Source organism: Palaemon carinicauda, chromosome 7 (genome assembly GCF_036898095.1).
Source record: "Palaemon carinicauda isolate YSFRI2023 chromosome 7, ASM3689809v2, whole genome shotgun sequence".
Classification (NCBI taxonomy): domain Eukaryota; kingdom Metazoa; phylum Arthropoda; class Malacostraca; order Decapoda; family Palaemonidae; genus Palaemon; species Palaemon carinicauda.
The window spans coordinates 135,801,366-135,826,365 of NC_090731.1; the positions used below are offsets into that span (position 1 = coordinate 135,801,366).

The 25,000-nt window shown below is 36.4% G+C and overlaps 3 protein-coding genes across 3 annotated transcripts in view; 1 reads left to right on the forward strand and 2 right to left on the reverse strand.

Moving 5' to 3' along the window:
- Positions 1 to 16,368, reverse strand: part of LOC137643754 (uncharacterized) — a 16,512-nt gene extending 144 nt beyond the window's left edge. The window contains exons 1-3 of the mRNA XM_068376445.1: positions 16,357 to 16,368; positions 15,268 to 15,679; positions 1 to 362 (exon numbers count right to left, since the gene is read on the reverse strand). The exon at positions 1 to 362 is cut by the window's left edge and continues 144 nt beyond it. Of these exons, the coding sequence (XP_068232546.1) occupies positions 1 to 362; positions 15,268 to 15,679; positions 16,357 to 16,368 (786 nt within the window). The remainder of the gene's footprint in view (positions 363 to 15,267; positions 15,680 to 16,356) is intronic.
- The window catches only part of LOC137643658 (uncharacterized), a 95,040-nt gene that overhangs the window by 9,532 nt on the left and 60,508 nt on the right, over positions 1 to 25,000 (forward strand). The window lies entirely within an intron of this gene.
- LOC137643652 (uncharacterized) lies at positions 23,221 to 24,591 on the reverse strand. The gene is made up of 2 exons (XM_068376369.1): positions 24,580 to 24,591; positions 23,221 to 23,871 (listed from the first exon to the last, which is right to left on the reverse strand). Exons 1-2 carry the CDS (start codon positions 24,589 to 24,591, stop codon positions 23,269 to 23,271), a joined length of 615 nt encoding a protein of 204 aa, XP_068232470.1. The 3' UTR covers positions 23,221 to 23,268.

A 25,000-nucleotide genomic window follows, 5' to 3' on the forward strand; every position in this document is an offset into this window, starting at 1 on the left:
TTCAGGTTCTGGGTCGGCAAGAGCCTCAGGGTTGGCTTCAGGTTCAGCTACAGGGCTCCTTTTTCCACGGTATCCTCCATACCCACCACCGAATCCATGTCCAAATCCACGTCCACCGAAATGGCCACCGAATCCACCAAAATGGCCACCAAAACCACGGTGGATTCCGCCTCCAAAGTGACCAGGATCTGCTTCAGGTTCTGGGTCGGCAAGAGCCTCAGGGTTGGCTTCAGGCTCAGCTACAGGGCTCCTTTTTCCACGATATCCTCCATACCCACCACCAAATCCATGTCCAAATCCACGTCCACCGAAATGGCCACCAAATCCACCGAAATGGCCACCAAAACCACGGTGGAGTCCACCTCCAAAGTGACCTGGTTCAGGATCAGCTACAGGATCAGCTGCAACGATCCCAAGAAGGACCACAGCAAAGGTGGCAAGAATCATCTGAAAAAAGAAATAATGAGAAATGACATTATAATTACAAGTAAAAAGGCAAATGTAATAAAGATGAAATAAAGTATGATAATATAAATGGTTTATATTTTCAGTCTCTAACATTGAGGCATTTATCTAAAAAGTAAACACCATTTAAATAAGCATCTGAACTATTTTTGAGCAATCTGATACTTATTTTTGGATTCATTTTGAATAGAAAATAAACTCCTAGAAGAAGATCACAGAATACACAATGTACAAAATCAAAGATCCAATAAGAGTATGTATTACTGATTGCAATTCTGCGTTCGAGATAAAACTTAAAATGTGCTCAAAATGTGACTACAGTAAATATATTTAACAACCTCTACATTATACAATATATTTTACAAAGATTCAAACAATGAAAAAAATGGTGAATTACATTTTTATTCTTTGTTGAAGATCTAGTTGAACATTGTTTCGTCGGTATAAATCAAGATTGGGTTTTGATAAATTTCATTTTTTAACAAATCTTTGTAATATTATATCGCATTATTTGGAGAGAAATATTAATAACCTTAATGCACCTAACACAAATGTAGAAAAGATATAGAAAATGTGTTTCCTTACCTTAAACATCATGGTGGGTTGCTCAGAGCCAACTGTGGTGAGAAGGACTCGAGAATCTCTTTATATACTGACTGAGGGAAGGCAAATGTCCTTCGCACAGCTATGCAGCAAAAACCTTAAGAATAACTCTCTATTTTCATGCATTTAATTATACGTAGTTTTTACATTTTTTTATTTTTTTTTCAATATTATAATTTTTTTTTTCTTTCTTTTTTTTTTCTTTTTTTTTTTTTTGTTAGCACGCACACACATACGTTAAAAACAAGCAGTTTCCTGTTGGAATCTCCACCTCTTCGTTTGGAGTTTTTTTTTAAATGATAGAGACTAGCCATTTTGAAATTATTTCAGTTACTTTTTTTTATTCATTACTTTAATCTTTCAGACTATACTTCGTCAATAATCATGCTTGACTAAAACTTTAAAACATGTTTTACACAAATAATAGGATTGTCCAGAAATATAATAAGATTGTCAAGTATACCAAGCCAAAGGTTTTTGGCAATAGAGTCGAGAGTAAAAAGATTAACTGCTTATATAAGCAAGTTGGTGTTTAGCAGTATTAAGATACCACATTTATTTTCATCCATCATTTCTAGCATATCATTTACAACAGAGCAGATGGCAGTCTCCGTAGAGTATAGTTTTGTGTAAGCATATATATATATATATATATATATATATATATATATATATATATATATATATATATATATATATATATATATATATGTATATATATATGTATATATATATATATATATATATATATATATATATATATATATATATATATATATATATATATATGTACAGTATATATATATATATATATACATATATATATATACATATATATATATATATATATATATATATATATATATATATATATATATATATATATATATATATATATATATATTGCTTACACAAAACTATACTCTACGGAGACAGCCATCTGCTCTGTTGTAAATGATATGCTAGAAATGATGGATGAAAATAAATGTGGCATCTTAATACTGCTCGATTTCAGTGCTGCTCTTGATACAGTGGTGCACGAACTACTACTAAATGATCTACAGTCCATCGGCGTTGAAGATCAAGCCTTCGAATACCTAAATGACTACTTAATTGGTAGAAATTACTGTGTACAAATTGGAAACTTTTATTCATCATATGAACCCTTGAACAGAAGGGTACCCCAGGGGAGTGTACTTGGCCCAATCTTAAGCCTGCCTGAAGGGTACCTGACACTTACACGCATTAGTGGCATGCACTGGCACGCATTGATGCGCGAACTCGCGTGAACGAGCCGTGAAAATGTCGTGAACAGTGCGGGAACTCGCGTGCCAGAACGTACCAATGCGTGCCATGCGTGCCCAGAACTTTGAAATGTTTAAAGTTTGTGGCACGCATTGGCACGCACAAAATGGCCGTGAAATAGTCGTGAACAATGCGCCAACTGGAGTGAGCTGGAGTGAACAGTGCGGGAACTGGCGTGAACTGGAGTGAACGATGCGGGAAGTGGTGTAAACTTTATAATGAAGAGAAACAAAAAGGAAACAAAAAAATTAATGAAAAGGAAAGAAAAATAAACCTAATAAATTTTTATATTTGCTGTTTTAATGTGAAAAAAATTATATCTTATTTCAAAATATTTCTATAATTCTATAATGAGAGAAACAAAAAAGAAAACGAAAAAATTAATGAAAAGGAAAGAAAAACAAACCTAATAAATTTTTATATTTGCTGTTTGAATGTAAAAATAAAATGATGTCTTATTTCAAACTATTTCTATAACTTTATAATGAAGAGAAACAAAAAGGAAACGAAAAAATTAATGAAAAGGAAAGAAAAATATAAACCTATTAATTGTTTATATTTGCTGTTTGAATGTAAAAATAAAATAATGTCTTATTTCATGCACACACTTATTTTCCTCTATTACCAATCAAGACCCAAAACTTTTGTTATAAATAAAAATGAACTGAAAAATAAACCCAAGAAATTTTTAAGTTTGCTGTTTGAATGTAAAAATAAAATGATGTTTTATTTCATCAACATACTTATTCTTCTTTATTACCTTAAAATGAAGAGCAAAACCAATTTTTTTCTGTTTGCTGTTTTAATGTAAAAATAAAATGATTTCTTATTTCAACACACTTTTTTCTCTATTACCTTAAAATCAACAGCCTAAAAACTTTTCATGTTTGCTGCTTTTAATGTTAAAATAAAATGCTTTCTTAATACTTGTACATATTTTATGTCTGCTATTTATATGTAAATCAAATGCTTTCTTATTGAAACAAAAATAAAGGGCAACAAAAAATACAAACGAAAAAGATACGTTTCTTCTCCTCAATGCAATGGTGTCTCTGACAGAAAGCATTGTTGTCTCTTCCGAAGCCAATCCAAGAATGTCCTCGGGTTGGAGAAGCCCCGTTTTTATATGGAGTGGCCAATTCGTGAACTGGCGTGAACTGGCGTGAACGATGCGGAAACGATGCGGAATGATGAGCGAACTCGCGTGAACGTGTCGTGAACTTCTCGTGAACTATGCGTGGCAATTCGTGCCATCGCGTGAACGTCGCGTGAACGTCGCGTGAACGATGCGCGAACTGGAGTGAACTGGTCGTGAACAGTGCGGGAAAAACACCAGTGCGTGCCACACGCATCAATGCGTGCCAGTGCGTGGCAAAAATGCGCGCAAGTGTCAGGCAGGCTTTATACAGAAGATACTCAAAATGAAAATATATACTAATTTTCAAATTCCTTTAGCGTTCATCTAATGTGCCAAATTCAATGTGTAAGACAGAACTATGTTATTTGAGTTTCCAAGTGTGAAGTAACACAAGGTTAATATCGCTTGAACCATTAAGCCTATCTGAAGTTACCGTTGTAGGCAAAATAATGACTTTCCTCATGATAACTACAACGGTACACTTTTGGACCAGTTTTTGTTACTGGGTATTGATTTCACAAAGCTTAATTTTCGTCATAGTCCTGATGAATCACAGAACTAAGTATTGTGATTCCTGTATTGCATATGAATATTTTTATTTTTATTTTTACATTACTGTGTCTTTATCCATTGGCCACCGTAAAATTCCAGTTCTTGATTCTGAATTGTTTGGAGGATTCAGATGGGCCTCAAACCAGTGTTTGCTGGGGTGTAGTATGCCTCTTATGTTAATATGTCAGTTAATTGATAAATTTATTCCAAAGATTTCATCCAATAGTCTAACCAGGTAATCTTCCTACTTGAACACATTACTAATCTAGCAACAGTTTCAACGATTCGTTCTACAGGCTATCAAGGCTTTCGTGGAGTAGATCCTTATATTCGTTTAATTTAAGATTAAAACAAAAGCACTCAGCAAAGATCGAAGTTTTGTCACATAAACTAAACTGGAAATAAATGTCGGCTTTAAATTGTGCGGATTAGAAATCAATATAGCTCAATGAAGCCCTTCACACGCTGTAGAAGATAACCGTGCGGCAGAATAACAGACGGTAGTGATTTCTAACTACATGCACTGCTAAACCGTGCATTGGGCTCAGTTCACACGAACGGCCTCTTTTAAGCCTCCTGTTTATTCCATACGCAAAGGTCACTTTCTTCTTCACGTAATCCATCTCGGTGTTACGAACAAACATCGACAGACTAGTATTCTGTTTCTGATGTAGGCAAACCGCACGGAAAACAATCGCTCATAGAAGACTCGCTATTTGACATGCGGGAATCTGCCGCACGGTTTCAAACCGCTCCTGTGAAGCGAGCATTTATTTTGACTCATGTGAGCACGAGTCGTAAGAAAATTGTAACTTACTGTATAATCGGTTCTTGGACTTGACCTTGTATTTGAAGGCCAAACATTATGAAATCACTTGTTATTATAGAAACAATTTTCCAATGCGTAGCTAATTCTGAAGAACTTTAGCACCAGAAATGCATTTGAAATTTAGAATTGAGTTATTGTGCATTCGAGTATTTATGAATGAACAATGTAGTTTGAATGAAATAAAAAGCGTTCTACAAATATGCAGTGACTAGGAAGTTGACCTCATTTCTTTCCTTCAAAATTTATCTTTTATTTATTTCTTCTTCTCACGCTGGTTTTCTTCCCTGTCTTTTTTTTTTTTTTTTTTTTTTTTTTTTTCAAATGAGGATCCACATAGCGATAAAAAGGATATTCTCGTGAATGGATTAAACTTGGATCTTAAACTTCATGAAAAAAGAAAATAACTCGAGGAAAAAAAGGAAAAGAAAAACAAAACTAGGTTATGTATGGCACACATATGATTTTTGCAATATCATGACGATGACACGTCAAAAAATGTTTACAATGTTTTGCGGTTTAAGCGTCACAATTACCACAACACGCAAAGAGATGGTATGAGACATCTGCTTTCGCTGTGTCAGCATGATGTGCAGTATAAGAGCTAAAGATGCTACAGTTTTGTTTATATTCTACAAAAAATCGAAGTCACTCTTGTTAATTTTGCTTTAGACAGCATAAAGAGACATCATGTTCATGCAGACATCTAAAGTGTATTTATACGGTGTTTCAAAAGTCCCATTTCATTATTATTATTATTATTATTATTATTATTATTATTATTATTATTATTATTATTATTATTATTATTACTGGCTAAGCTACAACCCAGTTGGAAAAGTAGGATGTTATAAGCCCAGGGGCTCCAACAGGAAAAATAGCCCATTGAGGAGATGAAAAAACGAAAATAAAATACTTTAAGAAGAGTAACAACATTAAAGTAAATATCTCCTATATAGATTATCAAAACTTTAGCAAAACAAGAGGAAAATAAATAAGATAGAATAATGCGCTCGAATGTACCCTCAAGCAAGAGAACTCTAACCCAAGACAGTGGAAGACCATGATACAGTGGCTATGGCACCACTCAAGACTAGAGAACAATGATTTGATTTTGGAGTGTCCTTCTCCTAGTAGAGCTGCTTACCATAGCAAAAGAGTCTCTTCTACCCTTACCAAGAGGAAAGTGGCCACTGAACAATTACAGTGCATTAACCCCTTGAGTGAAGAAGAATTGTTTGGTAATCTGTGTTGTTAGGTGTATGAAGACAGAGGAGAATCTGTAAAGAATAGGCCAGACTATTCAGTGTGTGTGTGTAGTCATAAGGAAAATGAATCATAACCAGAGAGAAGGGTCCAATGTAGTACTGTCTGGCTAATCAAAAGACCCCATAACTCTCTAGCGGTAGTATCTCAACGGGTGACTGGTTTTGTAATTGTATATAAAGAGGGAAACTGAATTACAGAGATTCTTGCAATCAGGAAGTCATCTCTTTTCTTTACTAATATAATGATGTGAATTATAGGAACTATAGCATGACGCAGATAAATGTGAGATATCTTAGGCATTGTGTAGTTCAATATCAATATTTATCTTAGTAAAATAAAAGATGCAAAATGTATATTTACAAAAAAAAAAAAAAGAAAAAAAACTCTTTATATCTTTTTATCATCTAAATTTTTTCATCTTCTTACGTGTCAAAAGCATAAATGAAAGATAACGAAACATCATCGATAATCATAATAGTGATAGGCAATAACTGCAGCAACATTTTATATTGGCTACAAGCAAAAAGGACGACAGGAATTGCAAGTCTCGGAGAGAGCTCGAAAGTCCTCCTGAGATGAGAGAAAACGGAATTCTAAACTCCTACGACCGGAGACTGCCGTAAACAGATTGGTCGTAATACTATTCGCCGTAAGACAAATGGTTGTATGTTGCTCCAAGGAGATTTTGCTGCAAATCCTGATATTGGGATTTTCGTTAATTGCAGAAATGATAAATTGAAAACAGGAAGTCATTTATTGCTGAACTAAAGTCCTTTACCTCCACCGTTTATATTATTTGCCTATATAAAATGAGACTAGAACCCTTACATTGTTTTGCTTTACCTTGAATTAATCCCTTACGATACCGTAAACTATTAAAAACACCAGAGGTTATGGTAAGGTCGTAGATGAATATTTATAGGCAAGATAGAAAACATGGAGGCAAGATTTATTGGAAGCGTGTCGATACAAACTGTAAAACATAGATGCATACAATACTAAATAGAGAAGTGATATCTGTTTGTATGATTGTGAGTCTAGACATCCATCGAATCCTAGCAAACATAAAATGCAAGAAGCCATAGCAAATATGAAAGAAAGTGCACTTAAGTCCCCGATTGCTACAAAATCATTGGTTGGTGCTGCATGTGGAGAATTAGAAAATGAAGGACGATCTCTTATACCATCAACTTCCAGCTTAACAAAAAAAAAAAAAAAAAAAAAAAAAAAAAAAAAAAAAACATTAGGAGATGGAGAAAAAAAAAAGAATTGGCCCCTCCTATCGATAGATAAAAACCGGTTATGTAATTCCCAAAGAATTTCCGTGTCTACGAAATTTGGGAAAATTTTATTCTATAATATTGCGGATGAAAATGAAAATGGATGTGGATTTTTTTGGTACGATTGCAGGGTTGCATGATCTAACCATGCATAAAAGTTGATCTTGCCATGGAAAACTTAAGCTTTTTCCGGAAATCTTCTATCAGTTATATACTCTATATGTTAGAATAGGCCATGCATACATCCCACGATTTTACGGTGTCCTCCTGAATAGACTAAAGAATCTTACAATGCGTTTTTTTGTCAAATAGGTGAAGATTTACTCGAGTCTCTAAGGCCTGCAACTATAATGATTTATTTTTAACAAACTAGTTTCCTGGGATTTTTTATCCGCTAATGTCAGAGTCTGTAATTGTGATTTTAACCCAAAAGTGAATTGCATTCATCCCGCCTCAAGAAACAATCGAGGCAATAATAGAAATTGTGGAATATGATGACGGCTTGCTACAAAAACTTATGGCATATTTCTGACTAACACCACAAAAGGAGTAAAAGGTTTCCATAATGCACAGCAACCATCTTTTACCAATACCCATCCAAATTTATGGAAACTAATCAATGTCTTGAAAAATAAAGAAGTTAATCGATGCAGAAAGAGGAGAAACAGCAACAGATAAGAAATTTCAAGACGTTTATAAGCGCATGCGAAGCAGTCACAGGTTACGATCGAAATAACTTTTTTTTTTTTTTTTTTTTTTTTTTTTAATGGATATAAACTTGTATGACTTTCAGATTTTTAGTTTTCAGTTAAATAAAGTATGACCTTCTTTGTTTTTAAACTTTATTTTCAACCTACTTTACAGACACACACACACACGCATATATATATATATATATATATATATATATATATATATATATATATATATATATATATATATATATATATATATATATGTATATATATATATATATATATATATATATATATATATATATATATATATATATATATATATATATATATATATACCGGAACAAAATAGGATAGAAATGTTCTAAAGAATTATATACAGTACAGTATACATAAGTTGTTATTTATATAGTATTTTTTTTATCCTTCTCATAAGCCTTATGGCAAAATTTCTTTGCGGTAAAATGTCCGTTACGCAAATTGTCTTACGGCGATTCATATCTGCTTACTGTAGACGTTTTCCTTTATGACCACCGTACTGGGAAATCTTAATATTTGCTTGGTTAAATTTCGTTGGACTTCGCTCAGCAAAGTAAGAACACCAGGCATTTGCAGGTCCACCCCTTTGCGCAAAATGAGTGACTTCAAAAAGACCTACTATACAAGTACTGTAGCTCCCGTAGGCTTGGTACTAATTTGCTGTGAAATGTACCGTAAAATGGTACCCGAAATTAAATCGATCGTTTCTGATTTAAAGGGTAAACGTTCGACTCCTCAAGCCATGTCGTCCTGATGGAAGTTCCTATAGGGTAGCTTCTTAGGGTATATTACAACTACGGCGATATTCCCAGAGAATTTACCTTAAGGTACCCAGAATTCTAACTCCTGGAGCGAATATCCCTTATGAAAGGGATATCGCGACATATCAGAGGACGTATTCTTGACACACCACATGGCAATCTGCACCCCAAACAGAGATAATACATCGAAGGGGTCAATTGGCAAAAAAACGAAAACGAGAAAGAAAAAGGGGGAGCCGCTCCCAAGGCTCACTCTTCTCCCGTTTCGTAAGCGTGCCTGGCGCCAATCCTGGCGCCATCTGTATTCCTTTTTGTGTAGCTTAACAACTCGGACTAGGCTACCGTCTCGGCCAGCCAAGCCAGTTGAACAGTAACAGCAACAGCAATTGCGATGCCTTCAGTGCCCCAGATGGTGGCGCAAACCCCGACCACTTTCCAGTGGGTACCCCAGGCCGTGTCGACGCAGTCCCCGGCATTCAACCCAACGTTCGAAGGGCAGTCAACTTCCTTTCGAGCAAAGCCTAGAGGAGCAGCCAGAGGCTCGTCTAGGCGCCCCTCATGGGGAAGGGGATTCAGGGGTGGTCGCGGTCAGGGAGGCAAGACCTCTAGACAACAGTCCAAATGAGAAGATACCGGTAGGAGGGAGACTTCAGAATTTTCGGGATCAGTGGACCTTCGATCCCTGGGCCCACAGCCTACTCAAGAATGGACTGGGGTGGAGCTGGTACAGCACTCCACCCCCGTGCCCTCGGTTTTTCCAACACTCCACCCCCGTTCTGGAGGAGTACATCCAAGATTTGTTGGAGGAATAAAGTGATCCGAAGGGTAAAGTCCATCAAATTCCAAGGGAGACTGTTTTGTGTTCCCAAGAAGGACTCGGAAAAACTCACAGTCATTCTGGACTTGTCGCCACTCAACAAGTTCATAGCAAACTGCAAGTTCAAGATGCTAACACTGCAACACATAAGGACCTTACTGCCCAAGAGGGCATTTACCGTCTCCATAGACTTGTCATACGCCTATTGGCACGTTCCAATCAACCGTCGACTCTCCCCCTACCTAGGGTTCAAGCTACAACGAAGACTATACGCCTACAGAGCCATGCCATTCGGGCTAAATATAGCTCCAAGGATCTTCACGAAGCTTGCGAGCGTAGCTCTCAAGCAATTACGCCTAAAGGGAATTCAGGTAGTAGCCTACCTGGACGACTGGCTGGTGTAGGCAGCATCCAAGACAGAATGCTTGCAAGCTTCCATTCATGTGATCCAGTTCCTAGAGTATCTAGGCTTCAAGATCAACAGAAAAAAGTTTCGACTTTCTCCATCTCAAAAGTTCCAGTGGCTGGGAATCCACAGGGACCTAATGTCACACCGTTTCTCCATCCCGGCGAAGAAAAGGAAGGAGATAGCGGGGTCTGTCAAGAGACTTCTAGATTCCGAAACGATATCAAGACGCGGGCAGGAGAGAGTACTGGGTTCTCTCCAGTTTGCTTCGGTGACAGACCTGGTGCTAAGAGCACAGCTAAAGAATGCAACCGGAGTTTGGAGAAGTTATGCATCAAACGCGCGAAGAGATCTGAGAAGACCAGTTCCGTTTCGTCTACGTACTCTTCTCAGGCCTTGGTCCCAAGCCAGACATCTAAAGAAGTCGGTTCTTCTTCAGCCACCTCCCCCGTCGGTGACAATTCACTCAGATGCCTCGAACGAGGGATGGGGAGGTCACTCTCATCGGAAAAAAGTCCAGGGGACTTGGTCCAAGCTATTCAAGACCTTTCTCATAAACTTTCTAGAAGCTATGGCAGTGCTCCTTACCTTAAAGAAAGTCTCCTCGCGTCACTGGATCTACATATAGTTGGCGCTGGACAGCGAGGTAGTTGTGAGATGCTTGAATCGACATGGATCAAGGTCACCACCTCTCAACCAGGTGATGTTGGCCATCTTCCGATTGGCGGAAAAGAAGAAGTGGTACCTGTCGGCAGTTCACCTTCAAGGAGTCCGCAATGTGACAGCGGACGCTCTATCCAGGTTCACACCGATAGAGTCGGAATGGTCCCTAGACGCAGGATCATTCTCCTTCATCTTGAGTCAAGTCCCAGAACTGCAGATAGACCTCTTTGCGACGAAAGACAACAAGAAGTTGCCCCTGTACGTGTCCCCGTACGAGGACCCCTTAGCGGAAGCAGTGGACGCGATGTCCCTCGACTGGAACAGATGGTCCAGGATTTATCTGTTCCCTCCTCACAACCTTCTGTTGAGGGTCCTCAACAAACTGAGATCCTTCAAGGGGGTAGCGGCAATAGTGGCCCACAAGTGGCCGAACAGCGTGTGGTTCCCCCTGGCATTGGAACTACGGCTGAAGTTTCTACCGCTACCAGATCCAGTTCTGACCCAGCGAGTCCAGAAGTCTACTGTCTGTGCTTCATTACAGAAAACCCGGACCCTCCAGCTCATGATTTTCTCTCCCTAGTGGTGAGAAAGCGTTTCGGGATTTCGAAAGCCAGCATAGACTTCCTGGAGGAAAATAAGTGCAACTCTACTAGAAGGCAATAAAGTTCTGAAAGCCTGCGCTAGGCTCAGACCTTCAGCACCTCCAAAGCCCATTTCATGGTCTTTAGACAAAGTTCTTCATTTCGCTTCTCTGTTGAGCAATGAGGAGGGGGCGTTAAAGGATTTGACCCAAAAATTTATTTTCCTATTTGCACTCGCGTCCGAGGCCAGGGTTAGTGAGATTGTAGCCCTCTCGAGAGAGGAAGGTTGTATTCAGTTCCTGGATGGGGGAGAACTGAACCTGTTTCCGGATCCTACGTTTCTTGCCAAGAATGAGTTACCCACCAACAGGTGGGGTCCCTGGAGAATCTGCCCTCTGAAAGAAGATGCATCTCTATGTCCAGTAGAATGCCTAAAGGTCTATCTTCATAGAACTTCAGACTTCAAGGGTGGTCAACTATTCAGGGGAGAAACATCAGGCTCAAATTTATCACTGAATCAACTCAGGGCGAAAATCACATATTTTATTCGCAGAGCGGATCCTGACAGTACACCCGCAGGTCACGATCCGAGGAAAGTTGCTTCATCCTTAAATTTCCTTAATTGTATGGATTTTGAACATCTTCGTTCATACACTGGCTGGAAGTCTTTCAGAGTGTTCTTTTGCCACTATGCGAAGCAAGTGGAGCAACTAAAGAGATCTGTGGTAGCAGTGGGTTGCGTCGTTAACCCTGCTGTTTAACTCTGTGAGGAACAGTGGTTTTAATTGGGACGATTAATTCCAGGGTGAGTGTGTAGTTACATAGAGAGCTACAAACTAAGTGAGGGCACTGAGGTGCCCACGTTGACTGTTCCACTTCCAAAGGTGAACCTAGCATAAGTGCAGACATGTGTGCCGAGCGTTTCTAACGCTACTGTAACTGATTAGTAATACAGACTTTTCTGACCTTGATACCTCGGTATGTTAAAGGTGACACTAATGTTTTTCTTTCAAATAACCAAGTTTCTGTTTACTATCATACTTATGCTTAAAGTTTTGGTTATCCTCTTCTTATATATATATATATATATATATATATATATATATATATATATATATGTATATATATATAATTGTTGTTAACCTGTCTGTTTATTGTCTATCAATAAACTTGTTCTTGAGAACCTTGCGTCTCCTTCACCTGTGTCAATTTGTTGATATAATTGAGCATTCATTCTATGTATATTTATCTGGGATAATTCTAATAGATTGTTCCTTTATGCAAGCTAATGTTGCATTGGTTTATGCTTTCCCTTAGCGGGAGGATCCCACCCCATAAGGGGATGGTGGCGGATTTACAGCTTCCCCCTATGCGGATATAAACCTTTGTCCAATACAAGTATTGTGCGGAGAACTAGTCGATATTTCATATTGACGCAGTGGTTCGTTACAAACTATGCTTTACTTAATATAGGGTGAGACCACTATATTGGCTTGCCTGGTATTCATACATAGGTATATGTACTCTTCGAGACTTTTCCAGAGTCTAGTAGGACTCTTCCCTGTAGGGGGCAGGAAGCTCTAACATGGTTTATGGTTAGTTGAAAAGATGTATAACGGTAACATCTTAGGTCTCTAGGTCTAGTCGACCGGGAAAAATTACCTCCGGGGAGTACGGCACGTTCTGAGAATCCACAGATACAGTAATGCTCTGGTATACTTCCATCAAGACGACATGGCTTGAGCCCAAAAAACGGATTTTGAGCCAAGCGAAAAATCTATTTTTGGGTGAGATGGCCATGTCGTCCTGATGGACCCGCCCTTCCCTTTCTATGAAAGGGCTGTAGCACCCCTCCCTACATACAGTATCTGTAGCACCTCGTGTATCGCTACAAGGAATACAGATGGCGCCAGGATTGGCGCCAGGCACGCTTACGAAACGGGAGAAGAGGGAGCCTTGGGAGCGGCTCCCCCTTTTTCTTTCTCATTTTCGTTTTTTTTGCCAATTGACCCCTTCGATGTGTTATCTCTGTTTGGGGTGCAGATTGCCATGTGGCGTGTCAAGAATACGTCCTCTGATATGTCGCGATATCCCTTTCATTAGGGATATTCGCTCCAGGAGTTAGAATTCTGGGTACCTTAAGGTGAATTCTCTGGGAATATCGCCGTAGTTGTAATATACCCTAAGAAGCTACCCTATAGGAACTTCCATCAGGAGACATGGCCATCTCACCCAAAAATAGATTTTTCGCTTCGCTCAAAATCCGTTGTTTATAAAACATCGGTGATTTATATATTTCTATTCTAATATAATTTGTAATATCTTATTTTTGGTTTGGGTATCAGAGCAAATATTGCCTCCATTGGTTAATTATATTATAGGGACAATAACGGCAGATAGGAGAGTGTTTTTTAATCTCAAATTTTTCACCATGAAAGAGACAAGAGCATATTGCCTTACGGTGACAGTTTTCATGGAAATATTTGGTTTGCTTCTTTATCTGTCTGTCCTTTTAAACTTAATTGTACCATCTAAAAGAGACTCTCGACCATGCTCTCTGCATCTTAGTCTCAACTGACGAACACTTCTCTTATATATACTGTATATATATATATATATATATATATATATATATATATATATATATATATATATATATATATATATATATATATATATATATATATATATATATATATATATATATATATATATATATATATATATATATATATATTATTCAGGTAAGACCGAATTATTGATAAGAAATGCAAAGACGGCTACTGAATTGTGCAGTAAAAGAACGCCAAAAAATGTCATCCATGTAACATGGACAGAAGGGGAAATCCCCTAAGATGGCATTTGTGAGGCGCTAAAAAGTAGCCCTAGTATTACGAAGGGCAAAACACGAGTGATAGAATATGTATGTGATGAAGAGGTGGCGATTCTTGGGAATGTCTTCTGAGTTTATATGCACCTGATAATACCCCTTCAGGAGGTTGAGAGTGGAAAACACATTCGCTTTGTGGAAGTACGGGGTAACGTCGGCGTTGTTGGGGAGGGGATAATGATCCGGTTATGTCTGCACGTTAAGGTGCCTGTAATCCCCCCAAGGGTGCAGGGAGCTCAGGGCGATATGTAGGGGTGACGACTATGGGTTTGAATCTTTTGGTAAAGGCCAATTTTTTTCCATGACAATGAACATACGTTTAGAGGCTGCCAACCGATCTGGGATCGGACACTTGAATCTGGCCAACACCATTGTCCCTGTCATCTTGATATGGTGATGAATACCATGCTTAGCAAGAACCATGAACGTTTGGCAAAGTTCTGGCCAGAAGACTTCCAGGTATGACGTGAGAAGGTGGGCATAGGCATTCGTGGGTTCTCTGATGTGGAGTGCAAGGTCGGAGGGGGCAGATTGAAGAGGTGTAGACGGGGATGATGACGTTGGGGAGTATTAATCTGACAAAAATTTTGATTATTAGGTGACTACCAATAATATAATGTTAGTATAGGACAGTCACTAGCTAGTTCTGTTGAATTACTTTTACATAAGAACTGATTTACTTTAGTGCTCTCAATTGAGAATATATTTTGGATTTCTTTTGGAGGGGATAACCACAGAATGAAATTTCCCTATTATTTTTCAAAAGAATTATACTACAAGAGTTTATCGTAAATAAATGATTAATATTATTGGGTGTGGCTAATAAAACTGATATATATATTTTTTATAATGTTCTCATTTATTTAGATTCAGGAAGAAAACTAGAAAAAATTCATTTCTTCTTTATTAGCCATAAACTCGGCCTCCTCCAAAATGACCTCCACCGAAGTGTCCACCGAAACCTCCACGGAATCCGCCATGATGGAATCCAGGCTCAGCTTCGGGTTCGGGTTGAGCTAGAGGACTCCTCTTTCCACGGTATCCTCCATAGCCACCACTAAATCCACCGAATCCACCAAAGCTACCACCATGATGGCCACCAAATCCAGAGAATCCACGGTGGATTCCTCCAAAGTGACCAGGATCTGCTTCAGGTTCTGGGTCGGCCAGAGCCTCAGGGTTGGCTTCAGGCTCAGCTACAGGGCTCCTTTTACCACGATAACCATGTCCACCTCCAAATCCATGTCCACCGAAATGGCCACCAAATCCACCAGAGTGGCCGCCAAAACCACGATGGAATCCGCCCCCAATGTGGCCTGGTTCAGGATCAGCTACAGGATCAGCTGCAACCATCCCAAGAAGGACCACAGCAAAGGTGGCAAGAATCATCTGCAATGATTATCATCATATGTATATCAGTAAGTATAGTAATCATAAAACAAAATATCTTGAAATAAATGGCTTATTTTTTTCTGTCTGTGATAATATATCTATTTCAAAAGAAATCTATCACTCCATTTAAACATGACGCATCTGAGTTATTCTTTAAGAAATCTGATACTTGCTTTAGTTATTGTCATTGAATGGAAAATAAAATATTAGATTAAAAACACCGTTTACAAAATGTATGAAATTAAGGAACCAATTACATAATAGTACATCATATTTCTAATGTTCCAATCAAGGTCCATTCTATTTACCTAGGTTCTAAAAAGAAGACTAACTTGAAAATGACGCTCACACGAGAGAGAGTCAAAATGTTCCTAGAATCACACCAGACAACATATCTGATAGACGTTGAAACAATGACATATATTGGAATTAACGTTTTTTTATGTTCAATATTTTGTTGAACAATCTATTATCAGTATAAAAATATAATTGCGTTTGATCAATTTCGTTATCCCTTAAGTTATTTTGAATTTAGATATGATTCAGGGTAATATTTTAATATCTTAAAGCCTTATTGCATTTATAATTGAAGAGAAGAATTCATTATCTGGGTAATTAGGAAAGATGGCTAATGAGTGTGGGCGTGTGTATGTTCGTGTGTGATATTTTCTTACCTTAGACATCATGGTGGGTTGTTCAGAGCCAACTGTGGTGAGAAGGACTCAGGGATCTCTTTATATATTGAGTGAGGGAAGGCGAATGTCCTTCGCACAGCTCTCACGATCTTACGCCATCGTTTTCAATCAGAAAAAACCTTACAACAATGATTTTCTATTTTCATACTTTTGTCTGTTTCGATATTTCATTTCTGCATCACAACTCTCATGTTATGGTTATGCTGATTGATGCATAAAGTGTGAGGCATCATAACTAATTATGCCAAAAGCTTGAAATTTACTAAGAAAAATACACAATCTAGATCGTTTACATTACCGGTATATTTTTTTCCATTGAAAACAAACAATTACAACTACATATAAACATGCAAACAGGTGCAACCCACTAACAAGCACAACCATATACACGCATATATATATATATATATATATATATATATATATATATATATATATATATATATATATATATATATATATATATATATATATTTATATATATATATATTTATATATATATATATATATGTATATATACATATATATATATATATATATATATATATATATATATATATATATGTATATATATATATATATATATATATATATATATATATATATATATATATATATATATATATATTTATATATATATATATATATATATATATATATATATATATATATATATACATATATATATATATATATATATATATATATATATATATATATATATATATATATATATATATGTCTTCTATACCAAAAGGATGACCATGCTAGAGTTTAACTTACCAGTCACCCGTTGATATTCTACCGCTAGAGTTATAAGGTCCTTTGACTGGCCAGACAGTACTACATTGGATCGCTCTCTCTGGTTAAGGTTCATTCTGTCTTTGCCTACACGTACACCAAATAGTCTGGCATATTTTTTCCACATTTTCCTCTGTCCTCATACAACTGACAGCATTGAGATTACCAAACAATTCTTCACTCAATGGGTTATCTACTGCACTGCAAGTGTTCAGTGGCCTCTATCCTCTTTGTAAGGGTAGAAGAAACTCTTCAGCTATGGTAAGCAGCTCTTCTAGGAGAAGGACACTCCAAAATCAAACCATTGTTCTCTAGTCTAGGGTAGTGTCATAGCCTCTGTACCACGGCCTTCCACTGCCTTGGATTAGAGTTCTCTTGCTTAAGGGTGCTCTCTGGTATGCTGTTCTATGTCATTTATCTTCCTCTTGGTTTTACTAAGTTTTTATAGTTTATATATGAATAATCAAATTTAATGTTGTCACATATTTCCAAAGATTTCATTTTGGTTATATTACTTCTATTGTAATGTTTTCATCATTTCCTTGTTTCCTTTCCACACTGGGCTATTTTTCCCTGTTGAAGTCTTTGGTCTTATAGCATCTTGCTTTTCCAACTAGGGCTGTAGCTTAGCATCTAATAATAATAATAATAATAATGATAATAATAATAATAGAAAGTGCAATCTAAGTCACTGCCAATCAGATATTAACAAGATTTCTAAGATCATTAATAGCACATCCAACATGTATGACTAAATGGGCATCTACAGAAATTATCAATTCATGAAATGCCTTCAACTTGGATGAAGGTTCTTGATGCAGTTTTTATAACATAACAAGTCTGGTCCAAAATTAGATTGGGTGGCTTTTAAATCACATGTCCGTGTCTACAGTTCGTCTTGATAGTAGACACTGGCTTACAGAGGGATTTCTGCTCTTCAACTCTGTGAGTTGCGAAACTTTTTTAATATGACCCCATAAAACACATTCTTTTGAGTAAATGTCAGAAGTGTTATGGAACTTTCGTGGTTTAGTCTTTGTGCTGGTATAACTCTTTCTATTCTCATCATAAGTTACTCTACTGTTATTATCAATTGAAGTACATGCCGATTTTTTTCGTTCTGTAGTTATGATTACTCTTTTTTTTTTTTTTTTTTTAGAGTATACTTCTTATAACAATCACTTGTGGTAAACAAACTGTGAAGTGTTTCCAAGCAGAAGCATTCTATGAACATTACCTTCTCTAATTATTGTTGCGTGAAGGATGTGCTGTCGTCCATTCTCAATACTGGTTACCAAACAGTCTTTATGTTGTTGGCATATTTTACATTTCTGGAAATATGTTTCAGACCAACTTTTGCTCTTCAGTGCAATACCTTTCAGGTTGTCAGCCATTCAGTTGAAACAAAAAGCCCTTTTTTTTTTCTTGTAACTAGCACACATCTAATATGTCACATTTTAGAGAAAATAGTACAGCATTATTTAGCACATATTAGAAGGCGTGTTATATAGTATATACTGTGTTGCGTATTTTGTTAGCCATTTTCAAAATTCAAGACTGTTGCTTCACCTACACAATTCAATCATGAAATATCCAATTCTCCATGGCCAAAACATTAAGTATAAACACCTAGATCACCTATATACACGTATTAGATATAATATGATGGTTAAATATTTTGCCCTCAGCAACCCTGTTAAGAGGGTATATATCATTACTATTATTATTACAAGCTACGCTGCAACCCTACTTGGAGAAGCAGGACGCTACAAGTCCGAGGGCTGTTTTAATTCATATTGTTTATAGATCACAGAATAAAAATAAGAAGAAATGCAATAAAGGAGAGAAGGAAATACATTAGAAAAATATTATCATTTGAAACGAGGCAAGTCGTCCTCATGTGAGTGAAATGTAAAAGTATTGTATGGTCGGGACATAAAACCATAGGAAAAAAATTCACAAAAATTACCCAAAAAGAGAAAACATTACATTCGATCAGGGAAAACAGATATGACTCTTTATAATTATCATCATGTATTTGGAATTCTCTGATTTTTAACGTTTCCATCAATTTCACAGGATTTCATTTATAGAACTTTTTCATTTTTTTATGTTACTTTTCATGATTTTTGGTAATGATTAAACTCCTTTACTGTAATATTGATTGCAGGAAATTTCTTTCTTTGTTCCACTCAAGTTTTCTTGTCTTCACTGGCTTGTATCTATTTCCTCTTCTTTATCTAGTCATTTATTTTCCTTCTACTTCCTTTGAAGAGTCTATTTTTTAATTTCTAGTTAAAGAAATGTGAAAATCCAGTAGAAATGCACTATTTTCCTTATGACCATTTCAACCTCGAAGTCGATTCATGGAGAATTACTCGATATCTATCACTAATATTCGGGTAACTGTTCTACTTGGATTAAGTCCTATTGAAGGAAGTGTCTGGCCCAAGATCCCTCCCCAGCAACCACGGGATGAAGGTTTATTTTCAAAAGGTATCTAACCTTGATCTTTCGTTACCTCAGTATCCCAAAGGCTGATAACAGTAAAGAAGAAAACAGGACAACCGAACTGAGTGTAGAAAATTAACAGATTTCGAAATTAATATATTAAATGACTTTCTTTTCAATGCGGTTGTTCCAACATCTATCGAGAACCCGCGTGATGTTAACCCCAATACATAATTAGCACAATTTTTGGAATATTTGTAGCTTTTGCAATTACCAGATATACTTCACAAATAGGTGGGCGTGGGGAAAGTGGGAAGCTAAAATGCTCTCTCTCTCTCTCTCTCTCTCTCTCTCTCTCTCTCTCTCTCTCTCTCTCTCTCTCTCTCTCTCTCTCTCTCTCTTAAATAGATGTATACATATATATATATATAAATATATATATATATATATATATATATATATATATATATATATATATATATATATATATATATATATATATATATATACATACATATATATATGTATATATATATATATATATATATATATATATATATATATATATATATATATATATATATATATATATATATATATGTGTGTGTGTGTGTGTGTGTGTATGTGTGTTTGTGTGTGTGCATGTGTGTGTGTTTAGAATGATAAATATACAAAATAAATATGATAAGACAGAAACTGATTGTACATTAATTAACACAAAAATGTATATTTGTATGACAGCCAACCATCATTTTGGTATGGAATATGATCCAGGATCACATTTCTGTCCAACAGATAAGATAGTGTGTAAGTGTTTGGCGCAGTAACTGATGGACGTTCAGCGATTGTCAAGTCCTTTCGACTGGATCCTTTAACTTTCTGCAAATGATCTATTTTTGATCTGATCAAGCAAACGGGCGTTACAGCCTTGTTGAGTTCGGAATGACGTGGAGGTCATTCCTTAGATACAGTTTAATGTGAGAGAGAGAGAGAGAGAGAGAGAGAGAGAGAGAGAGAGAGAGAGAGAGAGAGAGAGAGCTCAGTTATTCAGTTAAGACTGAATTATTGATATAAGCAATATAATTCAAAGACGGCTAATGAAGTGTGGTGTGAAAGGTTAATGGTGAAGATGAAGATTAGTGAAGTGTCTTACCAAGAGAGAATTTGGTCTTTGATGTTATTTAGGATTTTGTTGGCAGAAGAATAAAGTCAACGAGGGACAGGAAGTGTCTGAGAAAGCGATTGATAGCGTCCATGATTGAAATGTGAAGTGGCTGATGTCTGCGGAATTAGGTGTTTGACGATTGTAAAGAGAAGACACAGACATTTAAAATTAAAAGATTTTGTAGGATGATAAAGTTGAAAGTGAAAGATAGAAAGAAGCAGTAAAGCTTTATTTATCATTATCTTTGGTCTATAATTGATATCGTCTATAAATCACAGAAAGAAATTAAGAAGAAACTAAATAAAGGAGAGAAGGAAGCAGATAGGAAAAATAATAGGAAAAAATATGGAGCTATTATCAATTGGAACGAGGCAAATCGTCCTCGAGTGAGTGATATGCAAAAAGCATTGAAATGTTAGGTCGTAAAGACAAGAAAAAAGTTAAGAAAAAAGATCCAAAAAGAGAAAACATGACATTGGATCAGTTATTTAAAGATCTCTGATTTCTAACACTTCTCTTAAAGAGAAATGACTTCAGTTTTGGAACTTTTTCTCTGGTGATGTTCCTTTTGGGGAGTAAGGCAGGACGGAAATGAATTGCAATTAATGAATGCGAATGTTAATGAAAGGAGACGTAGTGGGTTGGCCAAGACACCAGACACCTGTTGAGACACTACTGTTAGAGTTATTGGATATTATGTATTTTCTAAGAGTACTATTTTGTGTCTCTTGCTGGTTACGGCTCCTTTTTCTTTTACCTTCATATAACGCAAATAGTCTAGCCTGTCCTATTTCCTCATGCACTTGACAACACTAACAAAACATAAAAATTCTTCTTCACTTAAGGGGTTATTTACTGCACAGTAATTTCCAGTCCTTAAGGGTAGATATACAGTAGACTTTTTGTCTATTGTAAGCACCTCTTCTAGGAGGACACTCCAAAAGAAAACCATTGTTCTCTAGTCTTAGGTAGTGTCATAGCCTCTGTACCATAGTTCTCCGTTGTTTTGGGTAAGAGTTCTCTTTCTTGAGGGTACACTCAGGAACACTATCCTATCTGTTTCCTTATTTACTTTCCTCTCTGGGCTATTTTCCCTGTTGGAGCCTTCAGACTTTTAGCATCCTACTTTCCTAAATGGAGATGTAGCTTAGCTAATAATAATAATAATAATAATAATAATAATAATAATAATCCCTCCTACGCATATTGACTCAATGGACCTCGGTTAAATTTCGGCAGCGTCTGTATCTTGAGCTTTTAAATCAATACTTCTCCATTCATCTTCTCCTACTTTCCGCTTCAGATTCCTCAGCCATGTAGACCTGGGTCTTCTAACTCTTCTATTACCTTTTGGAGACCAGTTGAAAGTTTGCCGAACTAATCTCTCTTTTTTTGAGTGTGAAGAACATACACAAATCATCTCCATCTGTCTCTCAACATGATCTCATCCACGTATGGCACTCGATTAATCTCTTATAGTGAATCCATGAGTTGGGTTTCATACTAATAACTGTCATCCCCACTTGTGAAGTAATTTTATTATCTTACAAAACTATATTAGAAGTAGCGAGTATTATTGACTTAAAAGCTAAATCAAAGCTATTCTGACCGGTTTCTTGGTTTATCTTTCAGTGCTATTTAGATGCTGTTTTGTCTGGGATTTTTTAAAAATGAACATTTTATTTTTTCAAAGCATCGTTTAAGAGATAGATTTTTAGTTTTGTTTATGACAATGTAAATCTAAAATTATATATAAAATTTCGGCAATATAATTTCATGAAGCTTCTGTTTTGTTTCCTTGGTTTATTCTCTTTTTCTTGTATAATAAATCGTCTCCATTCTTCAAGTCAGACGATGATCCTGTCTGGAGTTAGAACCTCCGAATAAAATGAACCAGATTCACTTCATTTCTTCGATGAATATTTCAGTCTTGAATGTAAACTTCGAAAATTTGGAATATCTTTCAATTGTATAATATTTCTTTTTCGCTTATGAATTAGTTCAGATTAGATTAGATAACAATAATTCTGTTTTTTATTCATATCTAGTTTTCTTTTGCAAAATCACTATTTTCTGGTCCTTTTTGATTTCCCTGTTAGCATCGTCATTTGGTTGATGCAGGATGATGATGTTGGCGAGTAATAATCTGACCTAACTTTTGATTATTAAGAGACAATTGATAGGGAATGTTGATGAAGAGCAATCACTAGCTATTTCTGTTGAATTACTTTTACGAAAAGAAGTGATTTACTTTAAGACTTTCTATTGAGAATAGATTTTTTATTTTTTTGGAGGGGACGACCACAAAATGAATCTTCCTTATCATTTTTTAAAGAATTATACTCCAAGAGTTTATCGTTAATAAATGATTCATATTTTTGGGTGTGGCTAATAAAAGTAATATACTTATTTTCATAATGCTCTCATTTATTTAGATTCAGGAGGAAAACTAAAACACCTTCATTTCTTCTTTCTTAACCATAAACTCGGCCTCCTCCAAAATGACCTCCACCGAAGTGTCCACCGAAACCTCCACGGAATCCGCCATGATGGAATCCAGGCTCAGCTTCGGGTTCGGGTTGAGCTACAGGACTCCTCTTTCCACGGTATCCTCCATAGCCACCACCGAATCCACCAAAGCTACCTCCATGATGGCCACCAAATCCAGAGAATCCACGGTGGATTCCTCCAAAGTGTCCAGGCTCTGCTTCAGGTTCGGGTTGAGCTACAGGGCTCCTTTTTCCACGGTATCCTCCATAGCCACCACCAAATCCACCAAAGCTACCTCCGTGATGGCCACCAAATCCAGAGAATCCACGGTGGATTCCTCCAAAGTGACCAGGATCTGCTTCAGGTTCTGGGTCGGCAAGAGCCTCAGGGTTGGCTTCAGGCTCAGCTACAGGGCTCCTTTTACCACGATAACCATGTCCACCTCCAAATCCATGTCCACCGAAATGGCCACCAAATCCACCAGATTGGCCGCCAAAACCACGATGGAATCCGCCCCCAACGTGGCCTGGTTCAGGATCAGCTGTAACCATCCCAAGAAGGACCACAACAAAGGTGGCAAGAATCATCTGCAATAAAAGTATAAGTAATGCCATTATTTCCATACGTATATCTGCAAGTATAGTAATCATAAAACAAATCATCATGAAATAAATCGCTTATTTTTTTCTGTCTATGATAATATATCTATTTTAAGAGAAATATATCACTTCATTTGAACAAGACGCATCTAAGTTATTCTTTAAGAAATCTGATACTTATTTCAGGTATTATTGAATAGAATATGAAATTTTAGAATAAAAACACAGCTCACAAAATATATGAAATTAAAGAACCAATTACATGATAGTACATCATTCATATTTCTAATGTTCTAATCAAGGTCCGGTCTATATTCCTTGGCTCTAATATGAAGACTATATTGAAAATGACGCTCACTCTGGAGATTGACAAAATGTGCCTAGAAACTCACCAGACAACACATCTGATAATCGTTGAAACAATGACATATATTGGAATTAACCTTTTTTTATGTTCTATATTTAGTTGAACAATGTTCTATCAGTATGAAAATATAATTGCGTTTGATCAATTTTGTTATCTCTTAAATTATTTTGAATTTAAATATGATTCAGGGTAATATTTTAATATCTTAAAACCTTTTTGCATTTATAATTGAAGAGAAAAATTCATTATCTCTGGTCCTCTTTTTACAAATTACGAAAGATGGCTAATGAGTGTGTGCGTATGTACGTTCGTGTGTGATGTTTTCTTACTTTAGACATCATGGTGGGTTGCTCAGAGCCAACTGTGGTGAGAAGGACTCAGGGATCTCTTTATATACTGACTGAGGGAAGGCAAATGTCCTTCGCACAGCTCTCACGATCTTACGTCATCGTTTTCAATCAGAAAAAACCTTTATAACAATGATTCTATATTTTCATACTTTTTCGTTTCAATATTTCATTTTTGCATCACAACTCTCATGTTATGGTTATGCTGATTGATGCATAAAGTGTGAGGCATGATAACTGATTATGCCAAAAGCTCAAAATATACCAAGAAAAATACACAATCTAGATCATTTACATTACCGGTATATTTTTTTCCATTGAAAACACACAATTACAACTTCATATAAACATACAAACAGATGCAACCAACAAACAAGCACACATATATACACGCATATATATA